Here is a 17865-nt window from a genome sequence, read left to right as displayed (position 1 = left end):
GCTCGCGTTCCCCCGGAGGGGCTTGAGGAGAAGCGCAGGCCGCGGGCCTCGCCGCCCGCCAGCCCGCGGACAGGCCCGGGCGCGCCCGGCCTGCTTTTGTGTAGGCCCGTGTGGAAGCGGGAGCGCCGCCCGCCCGCCGGCCGAGCCCGAGGCCCGCAACCCTGCGGCGGCTACCCTCCTGCGGCGCGGCCCCTCATCCCGGCGAGCACGGCGGCGGGGTGGGCCATGGATTAAGGCGGCGGCGGCGGCGTGGGAGGAGGAAGATGGCGGCCGGCAAGAGCGGAGGCAAAGCTGGGGAAACTACTTTTCTGGAAGGTACGTCTGTTTCTGCCCTGGCGGGGTGCGGGGAAGAAATACGGGAAAACGCGGCCCTGGGAAGGCGGGATGTTCAGTTTTCTTTGCTGGGTGGGCGGCGGGGGGACGAGGGACGGCCATGGCGGGAGGGAACGTGTTCGGGGCGCGCCGGGTTCGAGCCCGCAGCTCGGCAGCGGGGCCGAGGGGGCCGAGGGGCGCGGGTGGATCGGGAGCGGCGCGCGGCCTTTCAGAGTGCGCGCTGGAGTCTTTTTGACTTTTTAGAACATTTTTGGTGGTGGCCTAAGAATGAGAGCAGCCTGCAGTTGAGATCCTTTTTGGTGTTCACGGAAAGTTTCCAGTTGCTGAGGTTGGGTACGAGTGGGGGCCGGTCCAAGTCGGAGGGGAAGGGTAAGTTCAGGGCAGGCCTGTGTTAGAGCCCCTGCTCCTTCTGCTTCCTTTGGCAGCCAGTGTCCAGACTAGGTTTGGGCTTGTCCGATATTCTTATGGGATGCATTTTGCCAAAACTGTTTTACCAAATAATTTAATTGTACAGAGAGAATGAGGTTAACGATGTCAATTTGGGGACCATCGCTAAAGCTCACGAAGAAAGTTTTGGTGTTTTACTCACTTGTGAGGGGAAAGTTAAACATTTAAGGGGACTAAGCCAGTTTTAAGAAAAGCTGTATGTTTTTGTTGGGGATAGTGGTAATGAGTAACAAAATTGGCTTTTTGCCCATGTGTATGGACTCCAAAACAGCTAAATATGATTGCAGTTGTGGACCAGTAACTTAAAAAAATGCTCACATTATATAATTTGACTATGGGTTCAGTGTTTGCACTGGTAATTGAGTTTATAAATATGGTATTTAAGAAAATGAGCCTCTCTGCTGTGCAGTTTTTATGAAGAATTATCTACTGTTTGGGTTATTTTGCAAAGACGGCTTTCATTGCAGTATGTCATGAACGATACTTAAACAAATAACTTTAGAAACATTACTGAGTTAAGAATGTACCAGTTAACTTAAAATTAAGAAAGAACCTTAGTGGTAATAGTCTCCATAAAAAGGTATCAAACACCTTGTCACCTTCTTTACTAACAGCACCTCCCTCAAACAGTGCCTGAAACACAGTGGGTACTCAGTATTAGTGATGGGTACTCAGTCTAACACAGTGGTTCTCAACTTTCCTAATGCTGCCACCTAATGCCATAGTTGGTGGTCACCACAACATGAGTAACTGTATTAAAGGGGGGCGGCATTAGGAAGGTTAAGAACCACTGGTCTAACGGAAGAATAGGGACTGATGGAGTATAATGAAGGGGGAAATGATCTTGCTGTGCAAGGCAGCCTTTATCTAAAAGTGGTAAGAGCTGTATATGAGATTTCTGGTAAGCAGATAGGAAAAGCTTGTGAGTTTTTTGGACTCATTCCCTATTACCTCCCTTCTGGATCGTGCAGGATAGGTACCTGTCAAGAGGTTGACCTGGTGCAGCTGTAGTGCTACTACTACAGGGTACTGATTTTGTTTTGGAATTGGAAACTCAAAAGATGACTCACTGGTGCTTATTGCATATGCTGATGATTGTACTTTGTGCTGTAGTAAATTTGGGGCTTCTTTAGACTTACTGTTCACTTTGACTTCTGATTGGATTAACGTAGGAAAAATAAAGAAGCATAAGTAAAGCCAACAGATATAGAGTTGATGTGAGTTTCAAACTGTCACTTGTATTCTGATTTAAGGGTCTTTGAATGTACAGGTGTGTAGTATAAAGAAAGCATATGGTAACTTGTTTAGCACATGAGCCTAAGAAAAAGGAAGGATTTCAGTTCTTCATAACCAGTTTTCATATATTATATTGAATCTTGCCAAATAAACAAATGATATTTATTACTACATCTGTTTTCTGTTTAACTTTACAAGATTCCTCTGGTTCTTTACACTTCTGATGATGAAATTGTCCACCGTAATTTGCAGTACATTATGTTTTATGTTAAAAGTTTTCAAAATGTTTTCCATGGTCTCTTAGGATTTTATATTCAAACATATACATATTATCCTTTCTTTCCTTTACAGTAGACTTCTTGAAAAATGGAGGTAGGTTTTCATTCACTTGTAAGATATTTATAGCAGCCTACTTTATTAGTCCCTGTACCAAGGTGAATAGAAGAGTGCATAGGTGGCTTACACCTGTAATCCTAGCACTCTGGGAGGCTAAGACAGTGGATTGCCTTAGCTCATGGGTTACAGAGCCTTAGCTCACGGGTCAGCCTCAGCCAGAAGAGGACCTCTGTCTCTACTAAAAATAGAAAACCTGAGGCAAGAGGATCACTTAAGCCCAAGAGTTGGAGGTTGCTGTGAGCTATGATGCCACAGCACTCTACCCAGGGTGACAGCTTGAGACTCTGTCTCAAAAAAAAAAAAAAAAAAAGAAAAAAATAATAAATCATTTAAAAAAAAAAAGAACAGTGCATAGGATAGTCAAAGTCCCTGTCTTCGTAGAACTTAGGTTTTAATGGAAAAGACTATCAATAAGTAAAAAAAATCTATTTAGGACAGTGTTACCCCAGCTTTGAGAATTTATTTTTATTGATGTATCATAGATATATACATAGTTTCAGGGTGCATGTGATACTTTAATACGTTCATATAATTTGTAACAAATCAGTGTACCTGGACTATCCCCTTAAATATTTGTCGGGTCTTTATGCTAAAAACATTCAAAGTATTCTCTTGTAGCTATTTTTAAATGTATGGTAGATTATTATATAGTTACCCTGTGTCCTAACACTAGATCTTATCTCCTCATTTCTTCTATCAAACTGTATGTTACTTCACATTTTCATGTAGTTCCCTTCTTCACTTTATTCAGGTATGTTCAGACTTCATACCCTCCTGAAAATGTCATGGTGCCACCCATGTTTGCACTCACAAACACATGGCATTACCTTTTACTGTTTTAGTTTTTGTATTAGCACTTATCACACAATAAATTTATTTATTTATTGAGACAGAGTCTTACTTTGTTGCTCTTGGTAGAGTGACGCAGCATCAAAGCTCACAACAACCTCAAACTTGGGCTCAAGTGATTTTCTTTCCTTAGCCTCCACAGTAGCTGGGATTACAGGTGCTTACCACAATGCCTGGCTATTTTTTTAGAGATAGGGTCTCACTCTTGCTCAGGCTGCTGTCGAACTCCTGAGCTCAGGCAGTCCACCTGCCTTGGTCTCCCAGAGTGCTAGGATGACAGGCATGAGCCATGGCGTCTGGGCCTTTGTTTCTTTTTAGTTTTACTAAGTCAAGTCTGTCATAAGCTTTGTGGAAGCAATAACTGTCTGTTCACATATGTTTATTGCACCTGGAACATCCTTGTTGTTCATGGAATAAAACAGATGATAACTATGATAAAGACTATGGAAGAAGAAGCAGTAATGATAGAGAAGCCATTTTACTTTGTGTTAAAGTCAGGAATGACATCCCTGAGGAAGTGACTCTTGAGTTAAACAAACACCCTAACTAAGAGATGCTTCAGAGTATGGAAAGGGATACGATATGTATAGAGGTTCAGAGGTTATAAATGGTTCCAAAAAGGTCATTCTGGCTGAAATACAGCAAATAAAGGAGAGAGTGACACTAGAGACAGGAGATCTTTCATGCAGGATCATGAAGAATTTTTATTTCATTCTCAGTCATGGGAAGTCATTGAAGAGTTTGAGGTAAGGGGACTTCATGATAGGATTTACCTTTTTGAAAAATCACTTTGGCTGCTCTGGGGAATGAAGTCTATGAAGATTAAAAACGAGGAGAAGATAGGCCGGGTGCGGTGGCTTACACCTGTAATCCTAGCACTCTGGGAGGCGGAGGCAGGTAGATTGTCTGAGCTCATGAGTTCGAAAGCACACTTAGCCAGAGCGAGACCTCCTCTCTAAAAAAAAATAGCTGAGTGTTGTTGCAGGCACCTGTAGTCCCTGCTTCTTGGAAAATGGAGGCAAGAGGATCACTTAAGCCCAAGAGTTTGAGATTGCTGTGAGCTGTGACACTACAGAACTCTACAGAGGGTGACAAAGTAAGACTCTATCTCAAATAAATAAATAATGAAATAAAATAAAACAAGGAGATAAGATAATATTGTAATAGTCTGGGTGGAAGTGATAGGGGCTTGAATTAGGATCGTGCCAATGGAAGTTGGGGAAGAGAAATGGATAGATCAAAGATATGTTTAGATATAGAGCTTATATGTATTGATGAATTGTACGGTGAGGATTGGAGAAAATGCCATTTACTGAAATGGAGAAGACGCCAGAGAATAAGGAGGAAATTAATAGCACCACTTGGTCCTATTAAATTTGAGATGTCTGTTTGATACCTTTGTTCTAAAATATATTTTACATTTTTATAATTACTAAGTAAAATACTAATTCTGTTACCTTTTATAGCTTACAGCTTGTGTTGAATTTTTTATTTCCCCTACTTTCTTTTGCTTCTGTTCACTTACTGTTGTCTCATACCCCTTTTCTACCTGTGATCGATGGTTTTGGCAAATTTCTCTTTGGCAAATTGTTCATTTGTTCAATAGATACTTATTGAGCACCTATTATGCTCACAGCACTGCACCCAGTCATAATGGTGGGGGGGGATCATTTCTCTGTAAAGTCTTTGTTAGTCTGGTGAAGAGAGTCAATAATCAAATAACTGTACATGTAAATGTAACATTATGAGTATCAGGTTGAGCATCCCAAATCTAGAAATCTGAAATGCTCCCTAACCCCAAACTTTCTGGACACTGACATACTCAAAGGAAATGTTTTTAGATTTGGGATGCTCAACTGGTATAATGCATATATTCCAAAATCTGAAATATGAAACGGTTTTAGTCCTAAGCATTACAGATAAGGTATGCTTAACTGATAATGATGAGAACTGCATCTAATCAGGGTGGTTTGAAGGGTGTATAGAAGAAGGGACAGTGGGGGAAAAGAGCTTTGTAAGCAGCAGAGGGAATAAAGTAAGGGCGCATGAGATTGTTTGGGGAACTTAAAGGAGTTAGGTATAGTGCCAATATGGATAGTGGCACAGGGCGAGGCTGGAGGTGACATCATCAAATTTGTTTCCAAAATGGTTATTAGCTACCGCCTGGATTAGAGGGGGAAACATTATCTGGGAGACTTAGATGATTACACTCCAGGGCAAAGGGAATGGTAGCTAACCTTTTTGTGATATTCCCTATCTCCTTGTTTCCTCTGTGGGAGCTCTCACTAGGCTGCTTGCTTTCATTTGCTGCTTTTTCAAACTGCACTGGTTCATATCCAGCTTTCTTTTCCTTTGCTTGTTTTTGTTTCTTTACCAGCTGAATTGCTTCACTTATACATTTTCTCCCATTTTTTTCTGAAATAGCTTTTTTTCCTTTGCCTTTCCTTTTTAATATACCATATATTACTACTTTAGTTTGTTTCTCTTTTCATTTTGAGTCGTTCTCTCTTTATAAGCCTTGTCCACAAGGCTGAAAAGACTGGTATTAAACTACTATAGAGCTGCGTTGCTTGCCAGTGCCAGCAAAAAATGGTTGTCTCCAAATGAAAAGTGTTTTTCATTTCTCCTATGTATTATGTGTGAACTCAGTCTAGAACCTACCCAGTTTTGCAGTTTTACTGGGGACAGGAAAATTCACACTATCTGTTGAACAGTTTTCCTAAATGATTGGCATTCCATGGAGTATAAGCAAGGTTTTTCCTTTCTGCTAATTTAGGGGCAGGCACCTCTTTATCTTTTGATTTCACTGCTTTCACAAACTATATCATAGTGTCTTTCCTCATTTTTTCTTTAAGTGTGTTTACTTCCTGGTTTCATCCCAGTTGAAATGATGATTTTATCAATGGTTTTCATGTACTCACATGAAACTGTGGAGTAGACCTCACTTGGAATAAAAGTGATTTTCACCAGAAATGCATTGAGAGGGTGAACTCGGAAGCCAGAATCCTGAAGTTCAATCTCTAGCTCTGTTCCTTATTAGCTGTGTAGTATTGGACAGATTACAGAACCTCTCTGTGTTTTTTCATCTACAGAACGTTGATTGATAATTGTGTGCCTTAGAATGCCATGAGGATTAAAGGAGTTAATATATATTAAATACTTCAAACCATGTTAGGCATGTAATAAGCCGTCTGTTAGCTGGTATTATTTCTTTTCTTAGCAGATAAAGAAGAAGAATTTATTTCCTTGCTTTTGTTTTCTTTTTGCCTTCTCTTTTATCTGAGTTTTAGGTTTATTTTATTTTATTTTGAAACAAGAGTCTTACTGTGTTGCCCTCAGTAGAGTGCTGTGGCATCACAGCTCATAGCAACCTCAAACTCTTGGGCTTACACAGATCTCTTCCCTCAGCCTCCGAAGTTGGGACTACAAGTGCCTGCCACAATGCTCGACTATTTTTTTGAGACAGAGCCTCAAGCTGTCTCCCTTGGTAGAGTGCCTTGGCATCACAGCTCACAGCAACCTCCAATTTCTGGGCTCAGGCAATTCTCCTACCTCCGCCTCCCAAGTAGCTGGGACTACAGGCTCCCACCACAATGCCTGGCTATTTTTTGGTTGCAGCCATCATTGTCGTTTGGTGGGCCCAGGCTGGATTCAAACCTGCCACCTCAGGTGTATGTGGCTGGCGCCTTACCCTCTTGAGCCACAGGTACCAAGCCCACCTGGCTATTTGTTGTTGTTGTTGTCATCGTTTGGCGGGCCTGGGCCAAATTTGAACCCTCTAGCCTCCATGTATGTGGCCAGCACCCTAACCACTGAGCTATGGACGCTGAACCTTGAGTTTTACTTTTTATTATTTTTCTTCCACTTACTACCTTTCTTTTTCTAGATACTAGCTGATTTTGATATTCTAGATTGATTGATAAATGAGAGAGGAAAGAGCATGCAATTATGTACTTTGCTTTCCTAGACTTTCGTAAGTTGATTCTTTCTGTTAGCATATGAAAAGTATGTTGAATATTTGAGGAACTCAAGAGGTAATAGAAGGGTTTTGTGACTGAGAGCAAGTTAGTGGGAGTTGAAGCCTGGGACCTGACTTACAGCCTCAGTTTTTTTTTTTTCTGAGATAGAGTCTCACTTTGTCACCCTTTGTAGAAATAGAGTGCCCTGGAGTCATAGCTCACAGCAACCTCAAACTCCTGGGCTCAAGCTATCCTCTTGCCTAAGCCTCCTCCTGGGACTATAGGCATCCACCACAGTGCTAGCTATTTTTAGAAATGGCATCTTGCTCGTGCTCAGGCTGGTCTGGAACTCCTGAGCTCTGTCAATCACTCTGCTGCCTGGGCCTCCCAGAGTGCTACAGGGGTCCTCAAACTTTTAAAAAAGGGGCCAGTTCACTGTCCCTCAGACCGTTGGAGGGCTGGACTGTGGGCCCGGGACAAGTCAACTGTTAAGCAGGACAGGCAGGGGTGGCAAAAACACCCTGTGGGCCTGGTAAATGTCCTAGGCGGGCTACAGTTTGAGGACTCCTGTCTAGGATTACAGATGTGAGCCACTGCACCCAGCCTCAACCTCAGCTTTCTCCAGCATTTCTTTCCTCCCTTCCTTTCCCTTTGCTTGCCCATTTTTTCCCTGCACCTTCCCAAAAGGAATGGGAGATTGGACAAGAGAAGGAAAAATTAACAAGTTATTATGGAGAATTATCATTGATGAAGAAATGCATTAAGAGGGCTAACGGCGGTGGGGGGGCGCCTGTAGCTCAGTGGGTAGGGTGCTGGGCCCCATGTACCAAGGATGGCAGGTTCAAACCCAGCCCTGGCCAAACTGTAACAAAAAAAATATAGCCAGGCGCCTGTGGTCCCAGCTGCTCAGGAGGCTGAGGAATCACCTGGGCCCAGAAGTTGGAGGTTACTGTGAGCTGTGTGATGCCATAGCACTCTACTGAGGGCAGTAGAGTGAGACTCTGTCTCTATTTAAAAAAAAAAAAAAAAAAGGAGGGCAAAAGGAGAAAGCCAAAGATCTCTTAACGGCCCAACTACAGAAATTACAGTGTCACCTCTACCACATTGTATTGGCCAAAAAGATAGAGCCAGCCTAGGCTTAAGGACAGGGGAAGTAGACCCCCACCGTTCAATAAGAGTGGCACAGAATTTGTTTTTTCCCACATTCTTTCAATAGTCTTAGTATTTCTCAAACTTGAAAATGACAATTTTTTTTTTTTTTTTTTTTTAGATATAGTCTCACTTGTCACTCTTGCTAGAGTGGTCTGGCATCACAGTTCACAGCAACCTCAATCTCTTGGGCTTAAACGATTCTCTTGCCTCAGCCTCTCAAGTAGCTGGGACTATAGGCGCCCACCACAACGCCCAACTATTTTTTGGTTGCAGTTGTCATTATTGTTTAGCTGGCCCGGGCCAGGTTCAAACCAGCCAGCCTCACTGTATGTGGCCAGCAGCCTAACCACTGTTCTACAGGCACCAAACCTGAAAATAACAATTCTTATGAAATCTAAAAATTTGTAAATTTTGATCAGTTTAGAAAGCTAAAGAAAGAAAAAACAAAGTAGACAACACAATAACACAATTTGTAGTTTGTTTGAAAAGTATAAATAATAACAAATAGTTTAGCTTTTAATTGACAAGGAACTGATGCAGAAATTTCTGAAACAAGGCAAACATAAGTAAGAATTAAAACTTTCTGAACAAGGCAAACGTAAGTAAGAAAAAAAAGGAAGGATGTTACATAACTTTTCCTTCCTTTTTTCTTTCATTCAGTGATGTCTGGGTTATATTGGAGTTGTTATTGCAATCTTTCTCATTTTCATTATCCAAACCCTTAGAAAACATAGCCAAACTATTAACAATACTAAAAACTAAATAGTATCTTTTTTTTTCTTGTTTGTTCGTTTCAGTTTTTGTCTGGGGCCAGGTTTGAACCTGCCACCTCTGGCATATGGGGTCAGCACCCTACTCCTTTGAGCCATAGGCACTGTCCACTTAGTATCTCGATGCAGAACACACTGGTTAATCCACAAGTCAAAGACAGACTGATAATGCTCACAATTACAACACACTTAGACATTGAATTACTTGGAGTGATGCAACATTGGATGATTCATTATTGTGAACTGCAAATTTTGTTTGCAAACATTAGGTAAAAAGCAAAGACAGCAGTTACAGAGAGTGATAGTCTGTACTATATCCATTTTATAATAAAAACAGTCGTGAAGTTTTCTCTCTGTGGCCCTCTTAAAAAGGACTGTTGGGTATGGTGGCTCTCACCTGTAATACCAGCATTTAGGGAGGCCACAGTAGGGGGATCACTTGAGGCCAGGAGTCCAGGACCAGCCTGGCAACATTATCAAGACCCTGTAAAAACACAAATAAGAAAAATTAGCTGATGTGGCAGAAAGTGCCTGTAGTCCCAGCTACATGGGAGGCTGAGGCAGGAGGATCACTTGAGTCAAGGAATTGGAGGCTGCAATGACCTATAATTACACCATTGCATTCTAGCCTGGGCAACAGAGACTGACTGTGTTTCTAGGGGGAAAAAATTCTCTTTTTCTTACATTCTTTGTTGTTGTAAAATCTTACTGATAGAAATTGTTAGGAAATATTTCACATCTATGTGAATGTAGATAGACTTACATAACAAACAGTTGTGTTCTACTTCCTAGCCTAAAGAAGAAAATTACCAACCAATGAAACTGAAGCTGTAGGCCAGTGGTTCTGAACGTTCCTAATGCCGTGACCCTTTAATACAGTTCCTCATGTTGTGGTGACCCCCAACCATAAAATTATTGATAATTATTGATAAATTATTGATAATCATTGATATAGATAGTTTTAAGCTTGGGAGGTCACCACAACATGAGGAATTATATTAAAGGGTTGTGGCATTAGGAAGGTTGAGAACCACTTCTGTAGGAGGTGTCCGTAGCTCAGTGGGTGGAGCACTGGCCACATACACCCAGCCCCGGCCAGCTAAACAGCAATGACAACTGCAAGAAAAAAATAGCTGGGTGTTGTGGCAGGTGCCTGTAGTCCCAGCTACTTGGGAGGCTGAGGCAAGAGAATCACTTGAGCCCAAGAGGTCGAGGTTGCTGTGAGCTGTGACACTACAGCACTCTACTGAGGGTGACATAGTGAGACTTCGTCTCAAAAAAAAAAGAAAAGAAAAGAAAAAAAAGAAACTGAAGCTGCAGTAAACCCCACCCCACCCCCCTACCCCTGACCCTTCCCTTACCTCTTCTGCTACTTGGTGTGTGTGTGTGTGTGTGTGTGTGTGTGTGTGTGTGTGTTTCCTTCAGGGGAGCCACCATCCTTAATTTGGTAGTATTGTTCTCATGCTTTTTACACTTCTTAGGTATGTATCTCTCAACTTTACATATTACGATATATGTACAATTATTTATATCGTCGTTTTTCTTTTCTTTTTTTCTTTTTTTTGAGGCAGAGTCTTAAGCTGTCACCCTAGGTAGAGTGCTGTGTCATCATGGCTCACAGTAACCTCCAACTCTTGGGCTCAAGTGATCCTCCTGCCACAGTTTTTCTATTTTTAGTATAAATGGGGTCTTGCTTTGGCTCAGGCTGGTCTGGAACTCCTGAGCTCAGGCAGTCCACCTGCCTCAGCCTCCCAGAGTGCTAGGATTACAGGTATGAGCCATTACACCCAACCTGTTTTGTATGTTTTAATTAGAAATCATGTCATACTGTATTTATTCCTTTTTTTTTTTTTTGCAGTTTTGGCCAGGGCCAGGCTCGAACCCTCCACCCTTGGTATATGGGGCCAGTGCCCTACTCCTTGGGCCAAAGGCACTGCCCATGTATTTATTCTTCAACCTTTTATTCTTAATGCATTGTTGGAGAGATGCAACAATATTGACTAAAGTAGCCCTGGTGATTTCATTTTCATTGTCCCTTAGTATTCCATGGTATGACTGTAATAGCTTATTTATACAGCTTTTTACTATTGCATACATTGCTACTATAAACAGTTTAGTATGTCTTATGTTGCTACTATGAATTTTTTTTTCTTTTTTAGAGACAGAGTCTCACTCACTTTATCAACCTCAGTAGAATGCTGTGGCGTCACACCTCACAGCAACCTCCAGCTCCTGGGCTTAGGTGATTCTCTTACCTCAGCCTCCTGAGTAGCTAGAACTACAGGCGCCCGCCACAACTCTTGGCTATTTTTGTTGTTGCAGTCTGGCCGGGGACAGGTTCGAACCCGCCACCCTCAGTATATGGGGCTGGCGCCCTACTTACTGAGCCACAGGTGCTGCCTGCTACTATGAAGTTTTAAAAAAAATGTTTCCTTGTGCACATATTTCTCTAGAGCAAAGGGTGTCAGCCTTTTGTGTAAAGAGCCAGATAATAAACATCTTACACTTTGTAGAGCACACAGTGTCTACACTCAACACTGCCATTTCAGTGAGAAGGCAGAGAGAACACAAATGAGCATTACTGTTTCAGTGAAAACTTATTTCTTCACAGTGACATTTGAATTTCATATAATTTTTGTGTGTCATGAAACATCATTCTTCTTTTGATTTTTTTCTGCCAGCCATTAAAAGTATAAAAGCCATTTTCTTAGCTCATGAGTAGGACAGAATCAGCTGGGTCCTAGTTTGCTGACTTCTGACCTAGGGTGTCCCTCAGCAGTTAAATTGAGTCCTAAGGCATGTGCAATTTCAGCTTCTCTGCATGTTGCCAGATTGATTCCAAAGTGAGTTCAGTAGCATTTTTTAAGTTTTCCTGTTTCTGCTTATAATCACATACTTGATGTTTTAATTTTTGCTAGTCTGATGGGGTTATCAGCTGGTGGTTTGAATTATACTTCCGTGTTTTTGGATTTTGTTTTTTTTGAGATAGAATGTCAGTCTGTAACTGTGGGATCATAGTTCACAGCAACCTCAAATTCTTGGGCTCAAGCAGTCCTCTTGCCTCAGCCAGTAACTGGGACTACAGGCACCCTCAACAACACCTGGCTTATTTTTCTATTTTTAGTAGAGATGGTGTCTCAAACTTGCTCAGGCTGATGCCGAACTCCTGAGCTCAAGCAATCCACCGTCTCAGCCTCCCAGAGTCCTAGGATTATAGGTGTGAGCCACGGCGCTTGGGCTGCCCATTCTCTTACACTCCCACAGTTGTAAAAACCAGAAAAATAACATTGATTACAATACTAACCAATTACACTTGTTAACCTAAAAATGTTTGTTTTTGTTTTTGTTTTGTTTTGAGACAGAGTCTCATTATGTCACCCTCAGTAGAGTGCTGTGGCATCACAGCTCACAGCAACCTCAAACTCATGGGCTTAAATGATTCTCTTGCATCAGCCTCCCAAGTAGCTGGTACTACAGGCACCTGCCACAACGCCCAGATATTTTTTTGTTGTTGTCCTCATTGTTTAGTAGGCCCGGGCCGGGTTTGAACCCACCAACTTTGGTGTATATGGCTGGCGCCATAACCATTGTGCTTTTTAGGCACTGAGCCCTAAAAATGTTTCTTTTTTTTGAGACGGAGCCTCAAGCTATCCCTCTGGGTAGAGTGCCATGGCATCACAGCTCACAGCAACCTCCAACTCCTGGGTTCAAGCGAGTCTCCTGCCTCAGCCTCCCAAGTAGCTGGGACCACAGGCGCCCGCCACAACGCCCAGCCATTTTTTGGTTGCAGCCATCGTTGTTGTTTGGCAGGCCCGGGCTGGGGATTCGAACCCGCCACCTTAGGTGTATGTGGCTGACACCTTAGCCGCTTGAGCCACAGGCGCCGAGCCTAAAAATGTTTCTTAATAGCAAAAGAGAAAAACCATTTGGTTCAGGATCTTATACAGTATCATCTATTACATTTATTTGTAATTACATGTATTACATTTATTTGCCTCTTTTAATCTGGAAATAGCTTTTCAGGCTTTCTTCGCTTTTGGTGACCTTGACAATTTTAAAGTAAACAGAATGATTATTTTGTAGTTTAGGTTTATCTGACTTTTCCTCATGATTAGAGTCAGGTTATACATTTTTTTTTTAACAAGGAATGTCATACGAATGATCTTTGTCCTTCTCAGTGTGTAGTGTTTAGATGCCATGATGCCAGTTTATCCTATTACTGGTAAAGGTAACTTTGATCACTTAGTTAATTTACGTGGTGTTTGTCAGATTTCTCTACTGAAAGTTACCATCTTTGTAGTTACCGTTATTAGTTACAAAGATGGAGAGATGGTTTCAGACAGTATAAACAGTTTGTTTCTTATTGATTTTACCCACGAGTTTTAGCACCTGTTGATGATTCCTGCCTGATCAGATATTAGTAAAATAGTTCCCAAATGATGATTTTCTTATAAAATTTTTCTTTTCATAGTCTACTGTGTTCACAGTCTACTAAATATATGTTCCTTAACTGTAACTTGAAATTCCTAGGGTCAAGCCATCTTTCTGCCTCAACCGCCTAAATAGGCGAAACCATAGAAATGTGCCACAATGCTGGACTAATCTTTAAAAATTTTTATATAGGATAAAAATTTTATTTAGAAAAAGGTTTCTTTGTCCAGGCTAATCTGGACGCCTGGCCTCAAGTGATCCTCCTGCCTCAGTCTCCAAAGTGCGGGCATTATAGGTGTGAGCCACCACGCCCAGGTTTTATTAAATTTATTTACTTATTTGTTGAGACAGAGTCTCACTCTCTGCCCTGGGGTTGAGTACCGTGATGTAATAGCTCTCAGCAACCTCAAACTTTTGGCTTCAAAAGTTTTTGCTTCAGCCTTCCAAGTAGCTAGGACTGCAGGCACCTGCCACAATGCCCAGCTGTTTTATTTTATTCAGGAGTTATAACCCAATGCCATTATTATTTATTTTTGCTAAAATTGTTCCAACTTTAGGTATTTGGGGTTCTTTCAGATTGGTTTCTGTAACCTTTTGACATGCCTCATCTCTTCCTTTTTTCAAAAAGAAGTTCCTTGCATTCTGACATTGCACAGTACTCCATGTTCATCTTATTTTTCCTGCCTCTTCTGTACAATCAGTCATTTCTCCCAGGAGCCCTGGCTCCTTTTATAGGAGAGAATAGTGTCTACAAACCAAGATCTGGCAGTAGGTGCGCTCATTGCTACTGCAGCATCAACTAGACCTTGTCAGAGTACAGAGCCGTAGCTCTGTGTACTAACTCATGTTAGAAACACACATCCACCTGTATGTGTGTTAAACAAACATGAGTTCAATGACGGAATTCTGACTGTAATCCAGCATCACAGGGTTCCTTGTAGCTTTTCCTCTTGCTTAGTTGTAACTTTTTTCTCTGACAGGCGTACTTTTTATTTACTTATGTTTTCAACCTCAGTATACATGTTTCAGATTTGCTGTTGATGACTTGTTTCCTCCTGTTTCATGATATTTTTTGAAACTCCTTCAGGGCTTGCATTGAAATGTTATGTATTTTGGAGAGCATTCATGTTTGCTTCTGTTAGTCATTTTGAAGCTTTTCTTCCTTTTATTTTCTTTATTTATATTTTTGTTTGAGACAAAGTCTCACTCTGTGGCTCTAGGTAGAGTGCGATGGTATCATAGCTCACAGCAACACCAAACTCCTTGGGCTCAGTTGATCCTCTTGCCTCAGCCTCCCAAGTAACTGAGACTATAGATACCCTCCACATCACCCAGCTAATTTTTCTATTTTTAGTAGAGACAGGGTCTCATTCTTGCTTAGGCTTGTCTTGAACTCCTAACCTCAAGCAGTCTACCCACCTTGGCCTCCCAGAGGTGTGAGCCACCTCTCTAGGCCCTTTACTTCCTTTTTTGTTTGTTTGTTTGTTTGTTTGTTTGTTTGAGACAGAGTCTTAAGGTGTCTCTCTGAGTAGAGTGCGGTGGTGTCACAGCTCACAGCAACCTCAAACTCAGACTTAAGTGATTCTCTTGCCTCAGCCTCCCAAGTGGCTTGGGAGTACAGGTGCCCACCAAAACGCCTGGCTATTTTTTTTGTTGCAGTTGTTTTTTTTGTTGTTGTTGCCATTGGTTTTTTGGGGATTTTTTTTAGCTGGCCCAGGCCAGGTTTGAACCCACCGGTCTTGGTGTATGTGGCTGGCGCCCTACCCACTGAGCTATGGGCGCAGCCCCTTTTCTTCCTTTTAAAAGCATTTTTATTGTCATGAAATGTAGATGAAATTTGTCACTGTAACTGTTTTTAAGCATACATTTGTATAGTTCATTGGCATTAAATATATTTGCTATTACCACCACTATCCACTTGAGAACTTTTTCATCATCTCAAATAAAAACAGTTATCTATTAAACAATACTTCTACGTCTGTTCCTACCCCCAGCAAGCCCTGTAACCTCTTGTCTACTCTTCATCTCTTTAAATTTACCTGTTCTCTCTTTTTTTTCTTTTTAAATAGGGTCTTGCCCTGTCCCCCAGCTTAGCTCACTGCAACCTCAAAGTCCTGGTGGGCTCAAGCCAGCCTCCTGCCTTAGCTTCCCAGACACCGAGCTAATTTAAAGATAGGGTCTCAGTTTGTTGCTCACATTGGTCTCTAATTCCTGGGCTCGAGTAATCCTCCTGCCTCAGCCTTCCAAAGTGCTAGGATTTCAGGCATGAGCCATTGCACCCAGCCTTACTAACCTATTCTCTTAAAGCAGTGGTTCTCAACCTGTGGGTTACGACCCCTTTGTAACAATGAAAATACATCCTGCATATTAGATATTTACATTATGAATCATAACAGTAGCAAAATTATAGTTAAGAAGTAGCAATGAAAATAATTTTATGGTTGCAATATGAGGAACTGTATTAAAGGGTCATGGCATTTAGGAGGCATTAGGAAGGTTGAGAACCACTGTCTTACAGGTATGTTATATAACTGGAATCATATGGTATTTGTCCTTTTGCGTCTGACATGTTTCACTTACTGTGATGCTTTCAGGTCCCTCGTGTTGTAGCCTGTATCCAAGTTTCATTTCTTTATGGCTGAATTAATTCACTGTGTGTGTGGTATACGGGTGTACCTACATACCACGTTTCGTATTTTGTTTATCCATTCATCTGTTGATAAACATTTAGGTTATTTGTACCTTTTGGCTTATCATGAATAATACTGCCGTGGACCTTGGTGTACATGTCTGTTTGAATTCATGCTTTCAACTATTTGGGGGTATATACCTAGAAAGGGAATTGCTGGTTCATATGTTACATCCGTGTTTAAGTTTTTGAGGAACTGCCTCATTGTTTTCTACAGTGGCTGCCCTGTTTTATTACCATCAGCAATGCACAAGGATTCTGATTTCTTCTACATCTTAGCCAATACTTGTTACTTTCCAAAAAAAAAAAAAAAATAACTGTCTTTTCAGACAAAGCACTGACCATAGAGTGGATACACTTTGTCTTTAGTTCAAGTCAAAAACCCAGAGCCATGGGTAAGATATTGCAATTATCCCTATTGTCTCTTTCTTCTGTGAACTTCTTTTCTTTTTCTTAGTTCTTCTAGTCAGACTGTTGCCCTTGAGGTCTTTGGTTTTCATTTTGACCTCTCATCCCACTAGGGCCCCAAATTTAATCTTTTTAAAGTCCTGGTTCTCAGATATCAGGTGTTTGTTAAATGGCACCAAGAGAAATGCCAGCTTTGGAGCTTTGGACTTCATTTGTCTCTCTAGTTCTCACCTTCTGGATATTTATGGTTTCAGGGGGTTTTAGCAGCATATTTATAAAAACCTTTTAACTTGGAAAGAGCATATTTGGTGTTCTAATCTAGTTTTTCTAGTTGTCAAGTTAACCATATTGCTGACACAGAAAACCTTGTTTGCTTTTTCTTCTATTAAAAGGCAGGGAGGATTGAGTTTAAGGAAGAGCCTAGTGATCTAGATATAGTTCTTACAAATAAGGCAAGCAGACTGTTTAGAGGTACTAATTTCTACAGTCAGTGATCAAAATTTGAAATTTAGGACCAATTTATATAATCATACATAATCATCTATCCTCCATTTTATTATTATATCTTAACTAATTTGAGCCTAGCAAATACACATGTATGGATGCCTATAAATTAGTAAAAATAGATTTTAATGTGTCCTTTTTCTCTTAGAGGAAATAATATATTTATAAGAAATAGATAAAAGGCAAGCAAATTAAAAGAAAATCTAGATTAATCAAGGAACTTGGGAAATGCTTGACTTTGTTTTGTATTGAATAGCTATATTAGTGAATACTTATCTCAGTTTGTTTTTATTTCAGCTTTGGCTAGATCAGAATCTAAGAGAGATGGAGGTTTTAAAAGTAAATGGAGCTTTGATCATGAAGAAGAAAGTGAAGGAGATACAGATAAAGAGTAAGAATTTTTTTTACCTCAGATACATTATAAAAATGAAACTTTTCATTAGAAAAACAATTTATATTTCGTGTAAATATTCTAGTAGTATGGTATTTTTTACTTAAGAAAACATGTAACTCTTTTGTAGTAGCATTAAGGAAAACAAAATGCAATTCTTTATTGGTAAAGAGTTTCGCTGTTACATTTCTTCATCTTTTGAAATGTATGAATATAATACATGTAACCTTATGATTAAAAGTTAACCATAAAACAGAAGATTTCAAATTAAGACGTGGTTGTTTTTTTTTTTTTTTTTTT

At 40.8% G+C, this 17865-nt stretch overlaps 1 protein-coding gene across 2 annotated transcripts in view; it reads left to right on the top strand.

The window, feature by feature from the left end:
- The first annotated feature begins 2 nt into the window (after window positions 1–2).
- The window catches only part of SENP6 (SUMO1/sentrin specific peptidase 6), a 105923-nt gene continuing 88060 nt past the window's right edge, over window positions 3–17865 (top strand). The window contains exons 1-2 of one of the 2 annotated variants that reach the window (XM_023517263.1): window positions 3–315; window positions 17472–17565. In XM_023517263.1, the coding sequence (XP_023373031.1) occupies window positions 264–315; window positions 17472–17565 (146 nt within the window). In that variant the 5' untranslated portion in view covers window positions 3–263. The remainder of the gene's footprint in view (window positions 316–17471; window positions 17566–17865) is intronic. The other variant, XM_012809526.1, reaches the window with a different exon arrangement.

This window comes from Otolemur garnettii, unplaced genomic scaffold (assembly GCF_000181295.1).
Source record: "Otolemur garnettii isolate 467f Iridium unplaced genomic scaffold, OtoGar3 scaffold00107, whole genome shotgun sequence".
Lineage (NCBI taxonomy): Eukaryota > Metazoa > Chordata > Mammalia > Primates > Galagidae > Otolemur > Otolemur garnettii.
The sequence above is the reverse complement of the archived record's forward strand: the minus strand, read 5'-3'. Positions and strand labels throughout refer to the sequence as shown.